Raw genomic sequence first — 18796 nt, 5'->3', positions numbered from 1 at the left:
AAATGTTTGGCGTGCTGCTTCTGGCAGCCCCGCGGCCCCTCACGTGTGATCCGGGGGCACAATTGAGCTAACTTGTTGGGAGCTGAAAAGACAACCGGAATGCCATATCTGGTAGCAACCTTCTTGAGGTTATGGCTCACACGGTGCACATAAGGTACTACTTCTGGCTTTTACTCGCTCCATTTCCTTCGAGTGCGTTTTCCCATTCGCAGCGGTAGTTTTCAGCTTCTGTAGGAGGGACTCGACCGCGGCATTTAAGACAGACTGAGGGTAGCCTGCTTTTTGAAGTCTTTCAAGTTGATGGAAAAAACTCGCCTGCATTACATGCACGCATGACTTGCGCAGAGCCGATTCGAGGCAAAGTAAGGCGATTCCACGCTTCACAGTCTTAGAGTGCGCTGAGTCATATTGTAGTAATTCTTTTTTACCTCGAGGGAGGTACGCACAGCAAACGTGATCACTCTTAAGTGTTAGGTTAAGGTCTAAAAACTGCAACGAACTGTCCGAAAGAACTGTCCGCAACGAACGAAAGTGGTGAAGCTAATTTTGTATCTAAAATGGAGATGTCGGCTTCGAATTTTGTTTCCCTCTTGGAAGCTTATCTCAACCGCACCTTTGTAACCTTTGAACATGGCATATTTTTGCAGAAAGAGGGCATCTGCATTGGTTCACGTGTAGCACCCATTTTATGTGACATCTTTTTATCCTACTTTGACCACGCACTACAATGTGTTTTTACTTCATCTCATCCTAATGTTCTTAAAGTTTTTAGATACGTTGACGATTTTTTAGTTGTTATCGACAATAGATGCCCCTTGCCATGCCATGAGATGGTTGAGCAGCTTTTAGATCTTTTTAGAGCAAACGCAAAAGGACTTACTTTTACTAACGAGCTTCCGAAGGACAGTTCGTTGCAGTTTTTAGACCTTAACCTAACACTTAAGAGTGATCACGTTTGCTGTGCGTACCTCCCTCGAGGTAAAAAAGAATTGCTACAATATGACTCAGCGCACTCTAAGACTGTGAAGCGTGGAATCGCCTTACTTTGCCTCGAATTGGCTCTGCGCAAGTCATGCGTGCATGTAATGCAGGCGAGTTTTTTCCATCAACTTGAAAGACTTCAAAAAGCAGGCTACCCTCAGTCTGTCTTAAATGCCGTGGTCGAGTCCCTCCTACAGAAGCTGAAAACTACCGCTGCGAATGGGAAAACGCACTCGAAGGAAATGGAGCGAGTAAAAGCCAGAAGTAGTACCTTATGTGCACCGTGTGAGCCATAACCTCAAGAAGGTTGCTACCAGATATGGCATTCCGGTTGTCTTTTCAGCTCCCAACAAGTTAGCTCAATTGTGCCCCCGGATCACACGCGAGGGGCCGCGGGGCTGCCAGAAGCAGCACGCCAAACATTTCAGGGACTGCATTGAAGGGGTGGTCTACGAAATACCCCTAGATTGCGGCAAGTCATACGTCGGGCAAACGGGACGTTGTATTAATGACAGACTGAGGGAGCACGCTAATAGCATCGGCAAGAATGAGAATGCGCATCTTCCTGCGCACTGTAAAGCCTGTCGTTGTAGGCCATGCTTTGAAAGAGTATTGATTCTTGGCAGAAGTAGGGACCAAACTGCAAGGGAGTTGTTGGAAGCGTTTTATATTAAAAAGAAAGGGTCTGATTGTGTCAGCGATACATCTATCGTATTATATTCAGCAGAAATGTGCTTCATCCAAAGCATGTTATCATGACCACGTTGTTCTGCCACACCTTGGCTCCCTGCGCATGAGCGGAAGTTGTATTTTCTTCTTTACGTTTGTTCAGGCTGTCATTAAACAGTTGGTAGTTTGGCGCTTCACTGTCTCCCTTTCTTCTGTCCCTTTTCCAGAAATGTATTTTGCGCCACAAAGTATACCTAGGAAATACTTACGTAACTTCCACAGCGTCACCGGCTAAGTATGAAATGTAGTATACCTCTTGTCCCAGCATTAGTTTATTTTCTTGCATGAATAATCGCCAAATAAAGCGATTTGATTAGACGTACATTATTTCCTGTTGAAGCTCCTTGGCACACTGTAAAGTGCACGTCCCAACATAAGTTTCTTTTTTTCTCCTAGTTGCTTTTGCACTTTTTTACAGGCAAACTTACATCATCTGGCTCGACTACATACATATTTTGCTGTTTCGTTTCTAATGGGCTCCCAGATTGGAATGAGCTCTACAAGATCCCAACTAGTTACCTTTCCATCCTCTCTGGCAGATCCTATCTTGAGAGTTTTGATGCCATCTTCCATGTAATCATTTTCTGGGGGTCTGTGGTCCGTTCTCTGCTGATGGACACTGTCATCATCAGCTGATTCAGCCACATCTGGAAACACAAAGCCAAAATGAATGTTTAATCGTGAGATGATATTAAGGTAAGTCAAGAATGAAGGAAAACACTCCTATCCCAAAAGCATGCTGCTGCTACTCTTGTAAAATTGCTTCCTATGAGTCATATACCGTGTTGCTGCGTATATAAGCCACACCAAGAATTTTTTTTTATTTAGCAGTAAGGTCGGGGTGCAGGTTATATGCCATGAGAAGTGGTTTCAGGGCAACATGGGGGTGCAGCTTCACCACACCCCTACGAATGGAGGAGCATCTTAAAATTAAATTATGGGGTCTTACGTGCCAAAACCACTTTCTCATTATGAGGCACGCCGTAGTGGAGGACTCCGGAAATTTCGAACCCCTGGGGTTCTTTAACGTGCACCTAAATCTAAGTACATGGGTGTTTCGCATTTCATCCCCTTCATATGGGGCCGCCACGGCCAGGATTCGATCCTGCGACCTCGTGCTCAGCAGCCCAACACTATAGCCACTGAGCAACCACGGCGGGTGGGAGGAGCACCTTGCCTTGAGGTGTGGTGAAGGGCAAGGTTCTCTGCCATTAAACGTTTCGTTATCTCATAAAAAAACCCCACCCTATCCTCACCACTCTATCTTGAGGACCCTTCTCCCCATCTTCATGGTCGGCCATTCTCCTCCTCTTTACGGGTCACCATTTTCGCTTTTAGTAGTCAGCGAATAGTGCACCTGGTCCCAGCAAACTCATACGTCACCCATTCCCACGATGGTCTCTCAGTCTGCGCGAAGCGCATTGCCATACGGCAGAGTCAAATCACCATTGGTATTTCTGGTAATTGACAGAGCGCACATGCAAGGACTGCTCCATTCATGCTGTCATCCACAGACTTAGGAATTCCAGCTGCAAAATGATCCAATTCATGTCACATGCAATGTGACTGATTTGTCCGACATCACATCCATTGTGTGAATCCAGCTGCATCAGCATAGCTGGACAGGGGAGGGAATAGAGCTGCTCCACTCACTGAAGATACAAAATGGTAGAGGCAGTCATGCATTTACGAAAGGAGACATTTTGAAAAGATTTGAGCACTCTGGTATGCATTTACGGCGTTACCATGGATTATATGCACAGACTTTTCTTTTCTTTATGGGCTGTATAACTGGGAGTACAGGTTACATGGGGTGGCGTCTAACTTTCGATATGTGGGAAAGCCTCCGATGCAACCTGTGATGTGCTGGAAAATATGGTAAGCCCTAAGAGGCATCGCTAGAGGTTTAGCAGCAAAATGTCTGCCATGGTTGTGTGTTACGTCAACAAGCAGCAAAGGTTGCCAGATGTTGAAACAGAAGAAGACAGCTCACTATACTACTAACAGAGGTACAGAGGAAAAACACTAAGCTTAAGAATAGATTAACAGTAATTTTCATGACTACTCATATAAAGAAAATCCTTTTCAACCCTTCTGAGAGCAGCTCTGCACTGCGGCTGAGACGATGCTCCATAAGATATCATACAACTAATTTAGGCCAGTTAATCTGTCTAAGACACAGGCATCTCACAGTGTTTGCATCTCGCAATTAATGCAGCTATCGGTGAAGTTGAAATTGGTGGTGTCATACAACAGCCACTTTGAGATGCATATTTCCTGCAGCATCTGCTACATACAGTGATTAAAAAAACAAAGGTGTGAGGGTTCAGAGGAGCAAGCAGTCCACAAAAAATGCACCTGAGAATTTAACTGGCAATCGGATTGACATGCTTGGCCACTGTTTTGTGAAAGCGTTGTATGCACTTATTATAGAGCCTGCTTTAGAGCTATGAATACTACCTTTTATGGACACATGGTGTCTGATGGAAGTGTAGTCCCAAAAGTTCAAATTTGAATTACAAAGCTAAACATCACAAAACTAAGCGTAAACTATGTACAGGCTTCGTGTAAAAACGAAGCCTGTATAGAATTTTACATGACAGATGGTGCGACAAATCTTACTGTGCTGGTGTTGCTCATGCCTTTCTTTTTACAAGATGGTAGACTGGCGCAAAAAGCAAAAATTTTTTTTTAATGACACAGAAACTAAAGCATTTCTTGTGGACTATGATTCAGAGGATTTCGATATTTATTATGAGGTGTCTCGAAGGGACAATGATGGAAGCAAAGAGGCCATGATGCTCAAGAAACACTAATTACCCTATTTAATATAACGAAATCATAAATTTTTGTTTGAACTATAAGATTTATTAATCTTTAAGTGTTCGGCAACATACTATCGGAAATAAATGGCATTTGAAATTAAAGCCCGCTAATGTGTTATTTGACTACAGTGAAGCGCACGATGGAACTAAAGGAAGAAGAGACAGACGGAACAAGTGCTATTAACTGTGAATATTTATCGGAAAGCATGCACCCAAGACACCCTGAAACCAGCAACCACAAGAGCAGACACACACACACAGACAAAAAAGACAAGGCGAGACGACAAAAAATTGCATACAATGCGTGCACAATCTCATCATGGCACGTGATATTTGGGAAGCCTGTGTACATATAGTAATTCAACTGCACACAACTAGCACAGGAGGCACTAAATACAAAACAGATATGAACGAACCTGCTTAGCTGTGGCTACCTATGAATTGTGATTCCTTGTTTAGAAGTGCCACAGAAGTCACACACATATCAAATACAGAATTTCCTATAAACACTGCTTCCAAAAGTTCACATTCTAATTTAGTTTTTCGATGGCTGACAACATCCGTATTCTTTAACCGCAGACGGACCACAACTTTTGCAATGCAAAGCAAAATTCAAGCCTTCTCCTAATTTCGAATACCTAAAGTGCTATCACAGCCTGTCGGTCAGGCGCTGGTCTGTTTGTCCCAAGTAAACCCAACAACCGCTTAAAAGAATTCTGTACATGACATAAGTAGCGCATGGAACACACTATTACTCGTGTGTACAGTATTTCCTTACTTGATATCCCATGACGTGTTTGCACAGCTGTGCCAATTTGCATGGAGCAGAAAACAAGATCCACTTCATGCTTCCCTGAGAGTTTCTGTAAGCTGCACGAAAACTTATGCACTTATGGCACAGCCTTGAACAAACAGCTCTTCATGGAGTACCTACAACTTCTGTGGATTCTTTGCACAGCTGATCAAGCAGTGTTTCCCTGATAGCTTGAAGAAACAGATGCAGGAAACCTCCTGCTGCAACTTTGCTACTTGGTGACCAAAGCTTTCCGTTATCCTGTGTGAGCAGGACTTCATAATTGCCGACCTGAAACATGATTTAGTGACTGCCCTTTTACGTAATCAGTCTTGAATGTAAGGAATCAAAGGGCAAAATGGCTTTCTTGGATCTTCATATAATAAGCCAACTACTTTTGTACCTCCTCTTTTTGTTGCTGTATCTTGGGTGCGCCTTGGGTTGGAACTTGGGTGCTGTACCTTGGGTGCACGTGTGCACTGACAGTTCCTGCTGCAGCAAAAACATTCTAATAAACATTTACAGCTGTTAGTAGCGTTTGTCCCATCTATCTCACCTTCCTTTGGTCCATTCTATTGCCCTTCACAGTAGTCAAATGTTCATCACCAACTAACCCAAAATTCTGCTCTTCTGATGTCTTACTTAAATTATGGCAGAACTCATCTCACAACGACTGTCGATGGTAATGTGAAAAGTAATGGAGCAGTGATCCGCAGACCATATTATTTAAGTGACCTTTATTTAACACATGTAGTGGTAATTATGAGACCTTCGTAGCTTCGGCTATATGCCACATACTCCAATATCCAACATGAGAACAAGGTGAGAGTAGGAGCCACCATTTCGACAAGTGGACTTGCCTTGAAAAGGACAAGTCCACTTGTTGAAACGTTGGTTCCCGCTCTGGCCTTGTTCTTGTGTTGCTCACTATCTTGAATTTCCATCTCCCGCACCGCATTCCCCTTTGTTTCCCAATACTCTGATATCATCCCATTTGCTATGGCACTCGCTTGCTAAGGTCGGCGAGGAGCATGTAGCATAACGTAAGACGACTATATGACGCCAAAGCAGTCATGATCAAATAAAGAAGGAGTGATATGGACCAAACGAAAAAGGCATGTAATGACGACGACATGAGGACAATGAGATGACGACAGTATGATGACGATTGCATGACGGTGATGGTATGATGACAACCAGATGAAGAAGCGGGAATGACTAAGATGGCACAACCAAGATGGCATGATGACAATGGTATGACAATGGATGCATGATAGCATCTGTATGACGATAGCGTGACAACAATCATGATTTAATTACGACAGCATGATTATGATAGAAATGATGGACAAGGAATGACGATGATGGATCAACGAAGGTGGTATGTCGACGAGAAAATGGCAATGGGATGACGATACTTAAGTAATGACAATGATGAAACAGCCACATGATGACGATGGCATCCAGACAGCGGTATGGTAACGAATGCATGGCTGTATGACGACGATGGCGTGAGTACAATGAGATGACGGTGAGTGTATAATCACAATCTCGTGATGATGACTATATCACAATACCTGTATGACGACGATGCGGTGACGATGACAGCATGACGAAGCTGGAGGCACAATGATGCCGCGACCATGATGGCATTATGACAACATTATGGCATTATGACAATGGAGCCGTGATAGTGACTGTCTGACAATGACGGCATGATAAGGGTGGCGTAATCACGACTGAATGAGTACAGTATGATTACAATACAATGACGAAGAAAGATTGACATCACCGTCGTAGTACCTTCGTTGCTCCATCGACGTCGGCATGATGACAATGGGATGAAATTATTGAGGTGATGACAATGATAAAATGACAGCGTGACGACGGCAGCATGACGAGAGTTGCATGACAAAGCTGGAATGAGGACGGTGTAATGACCACGACAGCGTCAGGGCCCCAAACACATGCCTAGTGGCCCAAGCTATTAGATGACTTGGACTACTGGGTCGGAGTAGAAGGCACGACGAGTCAGATCACGAAGCTGGACCATTGACACCACCGACACCAACAATCATTGAATGACCATTACAGCATCACTATAATGGTGTGAATGCATGATGATGGTATGACATTGATGGCATGACAATGACAGCATAATGAGTGTTTGATGGCAAAGCTCGAATGACGGCAATGCTACGACCACAGCGACATTCCGACCACGAGCCCATACCTAGAGTCCCCATAAGAATGCAACCTCTGGGCATCGAACCTATGACCTTGTGCTTAGGCGCAGAATATCATAGCCAATTAGCTGTCGTGGTGGGTGAAGTGAAGGCAGTGCACTTATTGAGACATAGACAAACACTACATCACACACAGACAAATGCTGAGCTCAGTGCTTGTGTTTGTGTGAGCAACTCAGCACTCGTGTAAGCCAAGAAGATGGTGGCTCGATGTGCAACATCTCAACATAGGAATGAGCATTCTTTAGACATTTACCATGAGGCAACTCCCCCATTCATCATCACCTATTCAGAAGTCAATGCAGTATTGATCCTCTATCTGAACCTGACAACCTGAACTAATGATGGAAAGGGCCAACATCAAATGCTACCATGGGAACGGCTGTGACCTTGGATTCCCAGATTGTTAAATATGTGGAGGTGAAGATGCAACATCGGAGGCAGAGTTCGACGGAATGGTGCGATAACATGGGCAAGCTCTTGCGACTGATTTGACGATGGTGATTGGCTGTGACACAGTCATTAGATTCCCTAGTCTATTCACTTAGGGAAGACAACAACATTAAAAAAATATTAATATATTAGAAGCGGAGACCTTTGGTGCAGTGAGGGCCGATGTTTCCTGATGTGAACTGAGACGTTTAATATGCTCCTGCATGGGGTGGGCTTCCGTACCTAGAGCCAGTGTACATTAAAATAAACCCTTTGTCCTCGAATCCAACGTTCTTAGACATACTTCAGTTTCGCAGCTCCGCTCGGGAGATGGCCGAAGTGGTGGTCACGCGAACTAGCGGCGCTGCGATCGCGTCTTTCGTCACTTTTTGTTTCGTTTCTGATAGAAGTTGCGTCATTTCTGGTAGTTTCTGTTTTATATTTTGAGAAGTAGTTATTTCACAGTTATTAGTTTTGAACCTCTTTGTGAAATATTGTGATATCTGAGTTATGTATTGTAAGTGCGTTTCTGGTAAGGAACTTGAAACTTGACTTCTGCTTTCACTTCTGGTTTCATATTTGTTGTGCTGCATCGTCAGTCGCTATCCTTCTCCGTTTTGTAGGTGTTGTGTGATGTGTCGCGATTTGCTCTCTTGAAAAGCTTCTTGAAGAAGCGTTTCCGCATCTCATGACAGCAAGAAGTTCCCTATGCCGTGCTGTTTTGCCCCCGGCTGCACGAGCGGCCTTAGACACGATGCCGCTGGTCACCATTTTTTCGCACCGCCGCAAGACGCTGGAGAGTTTAAAAGTTGGGAGCGCATGCTACACCGAAAAGACAAACGCCTCACAAACAAATCAAAAGTGTGTGAACACCACTTTGAGGACGACGACATTTTGAAATACTACAAGCATGTTGTGGGTAACAAAGAAATAATGATTCCTCGCGGGAAATGGATGCTTGCTCCCGGCGCACTTCCTCGGCTCTTTCCTGGGCTGCCTGAGCACATCTCAAAGCCAAAAAATGTGAAGCGAAAGCGACGTCCACCAAAAGAACGAGCGCAAGTGCCGGCAACTACATCGGGCGAAGCTTGTAGTGACAGCGCTTCAACTTCAAACCTGCTATTGGGCTTGGAAGAAGGAACTTCAGAAATATGCGCTACACACTTTGCGCTCAACGATCTCACGTACGTGACACTGCCTTCTGCGCTCTGGAAGTTCGAAATTGTTGAGGACGACGCAACACAGAAGCGATGTGGAGTATTTTATATGAGGCAACTGGTAGCCGCGCATCTGCAAGTAATGAAAATGTTGTGCTTGAAGAGGATGGTGCTTAAACGGCTACAGCAAAATTCACAAGAGGCTATTTCGAGCTGCGACTAGCATTGCAAGTGTGGAAAGAATCCTGAGAGAAGCAGAGAGCTTGAACATGTGTGCGGGCGTGAAAGCAGCCCAGCGTGACACGGCGACATCAGATAATATGCATCACAAGCAGTGCAATGTACTTACAAAGCAACTAGTCTGCGCGCGTTGTCTTCGTCTACAGAGGAAACTTCGACTGAGCATTAAGGCTCCGAGCGCAACGCTCAAGAGATATCAGAAACTACGCAATGTGAAGAAGAGGCTGCTTAGGGCGGCTGCTGCGCATCAAAAGCAAAAGAAGGAAATTTTGGCTCTGAAGAAAAGGCTTTCTGAAATGCCCGATAACAGAATCGAGGAAGCGTTGGCCGAACTTCCGCCTTTGCAGCGACTTGCATTTATGACATCGTTTAAACAGTTGAAAGCAAAGTCTCCGTGTGGCGCGCAGTACAATGCGGACTGGCTTCTGAATTGTTTAATGCTGAGGATAGCGAGCCCTCGAGCATATAAGCTTCTGTCTGACATGAAGATGCTGCCCTTGCCCTCCCTGAGCCGTCTCACACAAATACTGAAAGGAATACCATGCTTCAATCCTCTCTGTATGGAAGCTATTGGAAAACAGCTGGGCAACAGAGCAGATGGGAAGAAATTCGGCACACTGATTCTGGATGAAATTAAGTTACGCCAGGCGTACGATTTCAACAAGTCAACCTTCAAACTTGATGGTTTTGTGGACTACAGCGGTATTTCAAATGAAGGAACTGACCAACTTGCAGATCATGCGCTCGTGCTGATGTTCGTACCACTTCTGGAGAGCTGGGTGCAACCGATTGCCACCTTTGCCACGAAAGGTGCTGCGCCTGGCAAGATTTTAGCAGAGCTGGTGTTGCAAGCAGTAATGCAATTGCATAAACATGGTGCTATGGTGATCGCCATAGTCAGTGACGGGACTGGGAACAATCGCTCGATGTGGCAGCAGATGGGAATCAGCGGCAGCGTAACCTCACCTTCTCATAAGATTCCACATCCATGCCTGCCTGAGAGGGCGTACCTTTATTTCCTGTGTGATGTGCCACATGCACTGAAGTGTGTACGCAACCATTTGCTCAAGCACAAATATGGACAGGTGAGCTAGCGTAGTTTATTTCATATATAACCTGTGCTGATTGGCGTCGATAACTCGCTGACAGAGCAGGTGCAAGCAGCCAGAAAGAGGGCAAGATTGCTTTGAGCAAAAGTAGCTCAAAATTACTTTTTTGTGCACAAAGTAAATAAAAAGTGTAACTGTTTTTGTTGTTTGTTTTGTTCGTCAAAAAGAAAATGAATTAAGCTTTGACATAAATATGTTAGAATCGTAGTATTTAACTTCGTCCTTGTCACTGCTCACAGATCACTTCCAACTCATTTGCACGTCCCATAATATCCGCGGACAACTATAAAAAATACATGTGTCAATTAAATTTATTAGGCGAAGCGTTGACGGGGGTGGATCAATTCACCACAGCGTTGTCTCAAGCAACTGCTGGGCGTGATGCGTTAATGTCCCTACGTCTGCACAGGCGCTCGCCGTCTTTAATGAGTACACATCTTAAGAATAAGCAGCAAAAAACAAAGTCCCCGCTGAAGGGAGCACCGTGGCGCTTTTATAGGGAAAAAGTTGGTTGAAAAGCGGAATCGCAGTGCACGACCTCTCATTTGCGGTGTAGTTGCAGCTTCTAAAGACTAGCTAGACATGTCATTCAAAGGTCCTTGGCATAAAATATTGTTAGGGCAGCCAAAACACAGTCGTCAAAGAGCAAACGGCACAGGCCAGTTGGGGAAAACGACCCACCGCAGAGATGACATCGCAGGAGTAGACGATGCGCGCTGCGTGAGAGATGTGTCACTGCAGCGCCGATAGTGCACAGACACCGTGAAGTCACCGTTACTTACGCGCGGCAGGTTTGTCACAAAACTCAGACTGCGTATCTAAACTACATTTACCGACGGATAAGCGTTTACAGGCCTGTTGGTGCAAACGACGCGTCGCAGCAGGAGCAGACGACGCGCGGCGCATGACGAAAGACGCGACTGCAGCGCCGGTAGTTTCAGTGACGCCCGTTTCGGCCACGTCGGCCAATGGGCTCGCATAGGGAGCTGCGAAACTGAAGTATGTCTAAGAACGTTGCTCGAATCCTACTACCGGACATACTCGTCGAGCCAGTGGATTCTTGGCCCAAACGACACCTTCAGTCACAACAAGCTCGTTGCAACAGTGAGATAAAGAAGGCAGTCCTCATGATCTGGGATTGGTAGAACTGGCAAGATCGAGGTAAACCGCGAACGGAAGAGCAACTACTGTGGATCTGAGATCAGCAGACCTCCTCTTTGTGGCTCAGGGAGGCACAACCCACACAGTAACGGCATGAAGTCTTAGACACTCTGTGAAACTGAAAGGAAGAGCAGCAGAAAGGGCAGTCCTTAAGATCTGGGATCAGCAGACCTAGCAACTTGGCTATGGAAGACACGACCTTCGCAAGCTCGAGGTTGGGTGAATGCTACAGAGACTACATTTCGCCAAACAATAGGGACAGGGTACTGTCAGGCAATCAGCTATGATTCGTCGCCACTGAGTGTGCGGTCAATACAGGAGAAGTTGTAGTCAGCTCTCGGAAAAGCATGGATATCACAGCGCTAAAGAAAGAGGAGCTGCTGCTGTTGGCAGCAGAGCTCGGTATGGATATTAAAGGGACCCTGAAACGATTTTGACGATTTTCTACAAACGTACTGAGTCGTTAGAGTAGGTCCTTCTAATCATTAAATGACACATCTAAGTGCTCCGCGTAAAGTGTGTAATTTATTATAAGGTTTTAAAAATGCACACCGCTGCCGATCGCAGCACACTGCTCGGCGGAATTTTAAGCCGCCCCTACCCATATGACCGAAATCAACCATATGACGTCAGTGGGGCGAGCTATCCGATTGGCTGACCAGGGCGCGTGATCGATAATTTTTCCAACTTTATGGTAAACAAACGATTTCGTAATAGTTTGAATGTTAGTTAATTTGTTTTTATAAAAAGAAAGTAACATAAAGAGAATGCAGAAGAACAATTTTTCAGTACACTTAGGCACTTCCGGCACACAGCAAGTGTCGTCTGCTTGTGTTACAACGTGCTCCGTCTTTGATGAGAGCTCCGCCGTCAGTGTAGGTTTGTCTTTTCGCGAGCGCTATGATTCGATTTTGTTGCGTTGTGGACTGCAAATGTAGCAACTGGCAATATGTCAAGCTGCGACATCGTGTCCCTCTGCAAGCCAGTAGACAAGCGGACTGGCTACAGTGCATCGGACTGCCGCTATCCGATTGGCGCCATGATTTGTGCAATTGCAGCTGTCACTTTACACCGGAAGATTACTAACACAATAGCGTTTCGCGAGTCCGGTCTTAGGGTAAATGCAAGTGCAAGGGGACAGGGCCTGGCCGTGTCCCCTTGCGTGTAGTTTCAGGGGATGAACAGAAGCGCAAATGTGAATGGTCTGCACGGTGCAGCCACCTGGTGGCACAGAGCTCAACCACACACAGTAGCAGTAACAAAACGTATTCTATGCTGCTGGTGTACATTTTTTGCAAGAGTGTAATTGTTAACACATTGTTTTTGTAAATGCTTAAAATGTTTTACACTTGGTTAGAGCAATATGAGCTCTTTCTTTGGCTGGTTAAGCTCTGCACCAACGGGTGGCTGGATCATGGAGACCGATCAGGCAGCTCACGTACATCTACGCTAAAGTTCCTTCATCAGCTTGACCTTATGCCTCCACCATTCCGTCGAATTATTGAGGTAGTGTGTGATTATCAGAATACCAGACACGTTCGGCGCTATGACAGAATGCTCGCAAGACATGCTGCTTCGATAGCTCTCGCTTGGGGTTGATGGCCAAGCTAGCGGAGAGGTTTCTCGTGGGCGGGGGCGAGCTCCAACACAACCGGAAGTGGACGATGTGTTGTCGCATCACGACGCAAACTAGTGAAGGTGGTGGTTAGCTCCGATCACTTGGCGAACGAGTTGAGGAGGAAAAGCATGGCTAGGGAGGAGGGTAACTTGTAATCGCTTGTAGCTCTATTGATACGTAATGCTTCACTTAAATTGTGGTGCGAATGTTCTACTTAAGCTGTACCCTACGTGTCTACAAAATTTGTTCGAACCGTTTCAGGGGCCCTTTAACTATAAGTTGAGGAAGCTTGAAATTCATACGGCAATTGACGAAGTGGGTTTCGATGAGGATGAGCTCACGGATGCCTGAGAAAAAGTATGTCACGAGAGGGAAGAGAAGGAGCGTGAGAGAAAAGTAAAGGTGGGAGAGAGAGTGGCAGGAAAAGAGGGAACAAAGGCAGAACTTGAGCTTGCAAAAATAAGACTAGAGCAAGTGAGATTAGCGTGCAGGGCAGATGCGGTACCGCCACAAACGGAAAGCATGGAAATGACATTTTTGCTTCAGTCCTACAAAACAGGCAATGACATCAGCCTCTATCTGATTAATTTTGAACGGATTTGTGAGAAGCAATCATTTCAGCAGGATATATAGCCAGAGCAGTTGCTTGAAGTGCTGCCGGGAGAAGTCTCGCAGGTCGTAGGCCGACTGAGCGCAGCCAAAACAGGTATGTACAGTTCAGTGAAGTCAAGTTTACTAACAGAATACAAGCTTTTCACAGAGAAATTTCGGAGGAGATTTAGACAGGAAAGAAACAAGCCTAATGAAAGCTTTGTTGAGTTTGCACGTCGCCTAAAGTATAATTTTGCAGAGTGGGTGAAAGGAGCAGCGGCGGAGAACGTCAGCAAACTGGCAGATTTAATCTGCATAGAACAATTTCACAAGACCCTTGCAGATAACATGCGCCTTACGGTTAAGGACAGGCAGGGAGGGATGTCTGTAAAAAGTGCAGCACAGATGGCCGATGAGTATGCGGCAAGCAGTCACTTCAAGTCACAGAGCAGTAGCACCCAGTACAGTGCAGTCCACTTATAATGATACCACATGTAACGATAAATCAGTTACAATGATGAGTCGACTTCAGAGTATCAACTTATGCATTAGGGCTACCAGAAAACAACAACCACACATAACGATATGTTATTCACCGCATATCGGATAACGATCGAAATTCTGCCTCTTGGGCAGCATTTTCCATGCAGAATAATCGTCAAATTTGCGAAAAGGCAACGACAGTAACAGCACTGATGACGAGATTCACAGTGGCCCATCTTTGAAGCCGACCCCAACTTTCGTACAAAGTGTACTGTCGTCGATAGAGTCGCTAACTAATTTCATGCATGCTAAATTATAGCCACCAGTATTCGCACAGCTGCTGGATGCGATGCACCCTGCGGGTGTGAATTCGAAATTTCTGCGAAAGCAACTGCAGATTTCTGACTATTTCTGCGTGCCTGACGCTTGACACACTGTTTAGAGGTATAGATAAACGTTTCATTTTTCACAGCCTACTTGCCAATTTTTTATCGTAAGTGGCAAATTTGGTTTCAGAGCTACGAAGGTATGTTCGATAGTTCTTTTTTTTTCGACAGTCCAGATATAGCGATGATTGGTTATAACGATTAGATTTTTCGTTCTTCTTGATATCGTTATAAGTGGACTGTGCTACACTATCAAAAGCCTTCCCCATGGCTACAATCTTGCCCTCAGGGGCAGCAAACCACAATAAAAGAGGATGAAGCAGCTAGCTCTGGAGACAGTTATGCCGGAAGAGAAAACCTTTATTTCCCTGACCGAAATTCAGGAAGAAGGTCAGGCGCTGAGTTACGATGCTGAACAAATTGCAAAAAAAAAAAGAAGGATGAAGCAGCTAGCTCTTGAGATGTGGCTAAGGCAGAGGAGGAAATCTTTTCAATTTCCCCGACAGAAATTCAGAAAGAGGGTCAGGCTGAGGAGCCGTCAATGGGAAGAAAAGCCACTCGAAAGTGAGCACCAGAATGCATGCTAAGAGAAAGAAAGTTTGCAGAGTCAGGAATGTGGCAGAGAAGGCAACACGGCCGAATAAAGCAAAAGCCACTAAATCCCGTGAGGAGCACAGTGAAAGAATTAAAAAGGTGCGTTTGTCGTTCGACATGTTTCCACTTAGAGCGCGTCCGAGCCACCAAACGAAAAAGAAAAGAAAGATATGGTCGGTGCGAAGGAGGGCAAAAGACAGGGGGCAATTATGTTCCCCCTCCTTGAGTTCTTTTCGATGGATAACCCGTATGACACAGAACAGCACGACGGTAACACAATGCAAAGTTGTCATACCAGGCAGCGAATTCATAATGCAATGCCCAGAAGGCATGTTGCCAGCATTTAAAGTGTTGGGGATCTAGAGCGAGAAGAATGGCCTATGTGCCCTTTGCAATCCCTGGTTAACAAGGTTGACACGAGCTTTCGGACTACATCCGCCTCGATTACAGTTTAAAGAGATGCCGAAACGGTCGGCTATTCGGAATGAACAATGGCGATACAAGTTTGGTAGAAACAGTTTGTTTCCTTGTTTCTAGTGTTTGGTTAGACGTTTTGAGATCTCTGGGACTAAAGATTGTTTCGACAAGCAACCTTTGAGCTTTGGTTAGATTGTTTATTTTAGAAGCTCATCAATATGCTGAAAGAAATGGTTTGCTTGTGCATACATAATGAAACTTTGTTATCTCGATATTTCATTCTTTTTTTATAAGCAGATAGGATTCTTTTTGAGTAAGATATGCTAGCAACGTCAAGTACAGGTTATTTGTTTTCTAGAAGCCTGTAGTGCCGTGCTTGAATATCAGTTCACTTTTCGGAAGTGTTCACGAGATTTTCTTTGAAAGTAAGATGTGTTATTTGGCGTATCCATTGTTTAAGCATACAATTTTAGAAAGTGTACCGTTCCTTTAAGGCATGTCTTGCTCAGCCACAGAAGCAAAGCACTGGTGCGTGTCTTGCACGTGTATTCGTAGGACGACAACATCTTGAATATCACTTACAGAGTACATGGAAGTATTTAGAAATAAGCTCAAATCTTCGTGTAGCTTCAAGTGCGTAAATTATGCAACATTTTTTTGTGTGTGGTTATTTCTTTAGTGCGGGTCTAGTGTGGACAAGAGAAAGAAAATGTTAGTGCGTGAGTCGCACGAAAGTGGAAGATCTGCAGAGCCTTATTCAGAATATGTGTATTGTTATACGAGGAAAGCCTTGTCTTCACAACTTGTGCTTGTCTTGCCATACTCTTGCAGAGAATTCATTCTCTGGTGTGATGCCAGCTACCGTGGCCTAGGTGTCGTCTCTGCTCAACTTAACAAAAGTGGTGAAGAGCATTTCGTGCTGTACCTCAATCAAAAACTGACGCCACGAGAAGAGGCATTCAGCACCTGAGAGTGTTTGATCATAGAAAGGGCCATCCAAAAGCTAGGACACTATATTCAAGGCAGGAAATCCACGGTCGAGAGCAATTATTGCAGCCTTGCATGGCTGAAGCAAATGTCACAAAAAAAAAAAAACTCGTGACTGCAGCAACACAGGTTTGAGGTGAAGTATAGGAGAGGGAGCCAGAATAAGAACACAGATTGTCTGAGCTGGGAATTTTAAGCAACGAACTCAGGGTATCTTATTTTATGAACATGCTTTGTGCATATCGCTAGCAATGTTATTGAGATAGGCAACTTAATTCTGTCTTGCCAAAAATTGACCACACACACACACAAAAAAAAAAGGGAGAGAGAGGGGTAGAACATTGTAAAGCGATGCGAGAATCATAGCATCCGGTGGGCATGCTGCTCGAGCATGCCGACCAGAGTGTATGTGTGCTAGTGCATTCCCATGTAGAAGGCCAAAACAAAGTGAAGGCTGAGACCTCAAGTTGCAGTGAGTCATCAGCCGTCACTTCTAGAACAATCCCCGAGGTTGCAACCGAACATCGTCTCTCCGGGCAACCCGACAGCTGTTCAAGCCTCAGGTCGAATCTCCTGGTAGTGGAGGGGTCTGTTACGTCTCAATACGGGGATGAAAATTCCTTAGACGTTTACCATGAGGCAACCTCCCCATTCATCAGCACTTATGCAGAAGTCAACGCAGCATTGACACCAACTGCTGATGGGTCAACAAAAGACCCCATTACCTAAAACTGACAACCTGAACTAATGATGAAAAGGGCCAATGTTGAATGCTACTGTAGGAACGGCTACAACCTCAGATTCCCAGATTGCTAAATATGCAGGGATGAAGGTGCAACATCAGAGGCAGAGTTTGACGAAATGGTATGATATCATGGGCGGAATTTCGCAACCGATCCGACTATTGTGATTGGCCACGATACAGTCATCGGATGACGGTATTAAAAGCCACGACCTTTAGTGCAGTGAGGGCTGACATGTCCTGATGTGAACTCAGACAATTAATACGCTCCTGCTCGAATATGCTCCAATGCGCTTGGTGGATTCCTGGCCCAAACGCCACCTCGAGCCGCAACAAAGGCCACATGATCAAGTATGCACTAGGGTGGGCAGGCGAGTACACATCCCCTCCTCTAGCCTGGCCGTGGCACTACATGACACGACTGAGCACATACAAGGCTTGCAGGCCATGTCTTCGATGTAATGTGCGACAGGTGCAAAGATAAGGGTGACTTGAAATGGCTGCTGGTTTAATGCGCACTGCGTTTCTGTGCGGCTAGTGTCGGAGCTAACGTAATCAGAAGTTTCCAAGATGCAGTGAAATGACAGGCAGCAAGAAGCATTTGCTCCAAGCTGCTGGCATTCATCACGTGGTCATAGAGAGATCTGTTCATGTTTGCCTGTGCACACGTGACACCATGCTTGTTAATTTGATTAGTTAGCAAATGCTTACTGCAATTTATGTGGCTGATAAAACGATGAACTTTACTTCGTGTAGTTATCAAATACATTGCTATCACTGTCAATGCTTCACTTTTCAGGCGAAACTGCAACATTTCTTTCTTAACAGGCCAATACATTTATTTAAGTTTGTCAATTTGAACAACTAACTATACGAAGTGACTCGTTTACAGCAAAGCCCTCAATATGATAATTTTTTATCTGTCGCTATAGGTTTCCTATACCAGAGTTCAACTGCATTTTGAAACTGCAGTGATCCTACTGGTGTACGCCATTTCAGAGCAGGTAAAATGCATTTTGCAGCAGTAGAATGGACCTTTGGGGCAGGTTTAAGAAAGTGATTGCAAACTATATTGTAAGGAGCTTTTAAGTGGACAAGCTATGTGAAAGCAGTAAGTGGTCGCTGGTTCATAACCTCAATCCAAACACTGAAATGCCAACTTTAGCAGGAAAAATAATTTAATCACTTTTTACAATGCCAGTGGTATGCAAAATTTACCTAATTTGGATCCTGTGTCGTGGATGACTGATATACAGCATAATGCCGCAATGGTCGACATTGCAGCACGGTTAACTTTCGTTCGTC

At 44.9% G+C, this 18796-nt stretch overlaps 1 protein-coding gene across 3 annotated transcripts in view; it reads right to left on the bottom strand.

Moving 5' to 3' along the window:
* Positions 1-18796, bottom strand: part of LOC135912508 (BEN domain-containing protein 5-like) — a 106465-nt gene that overhangs the window by 29349 nt on the left and 58320 nt on the right. For all 3 annotated transcript variants that reach the window (XM_065444970.1, XM_065444978.1, XM_065444965.1), the window contains one exon: positions 2230-2357. In XM_065444970.1, the coding sequence (XP_065301042.1) occupies positions 2230-2357 (128 nt within the window). The remainder of the gene's footprint in view (positions 1-2229; positions 2358-18796) is intronic.

The sequence above is a fragment of the Dermacentor albipictus genome, chromosome 1 (genome assembly GCF_038994185.2).
Source record: "Dermacentor albipictus isolate Rhodes 1998 colony chromosome 1, USDA_Dalb.pri_finalv2, whole genome shotgun sequence".
Taxonomy (NCBI): Eukaryota; Metazoa; Arthropoda; class Arachnida; order Ixodida; family Ixodidae; genus Dermacentor; species Dermacentor albipictus.
The sequence above is the reverse complement of the archived record's forward strand: the minus strand, read 5'-3'. Positions and strand labels throughout refer to the sequence as shown.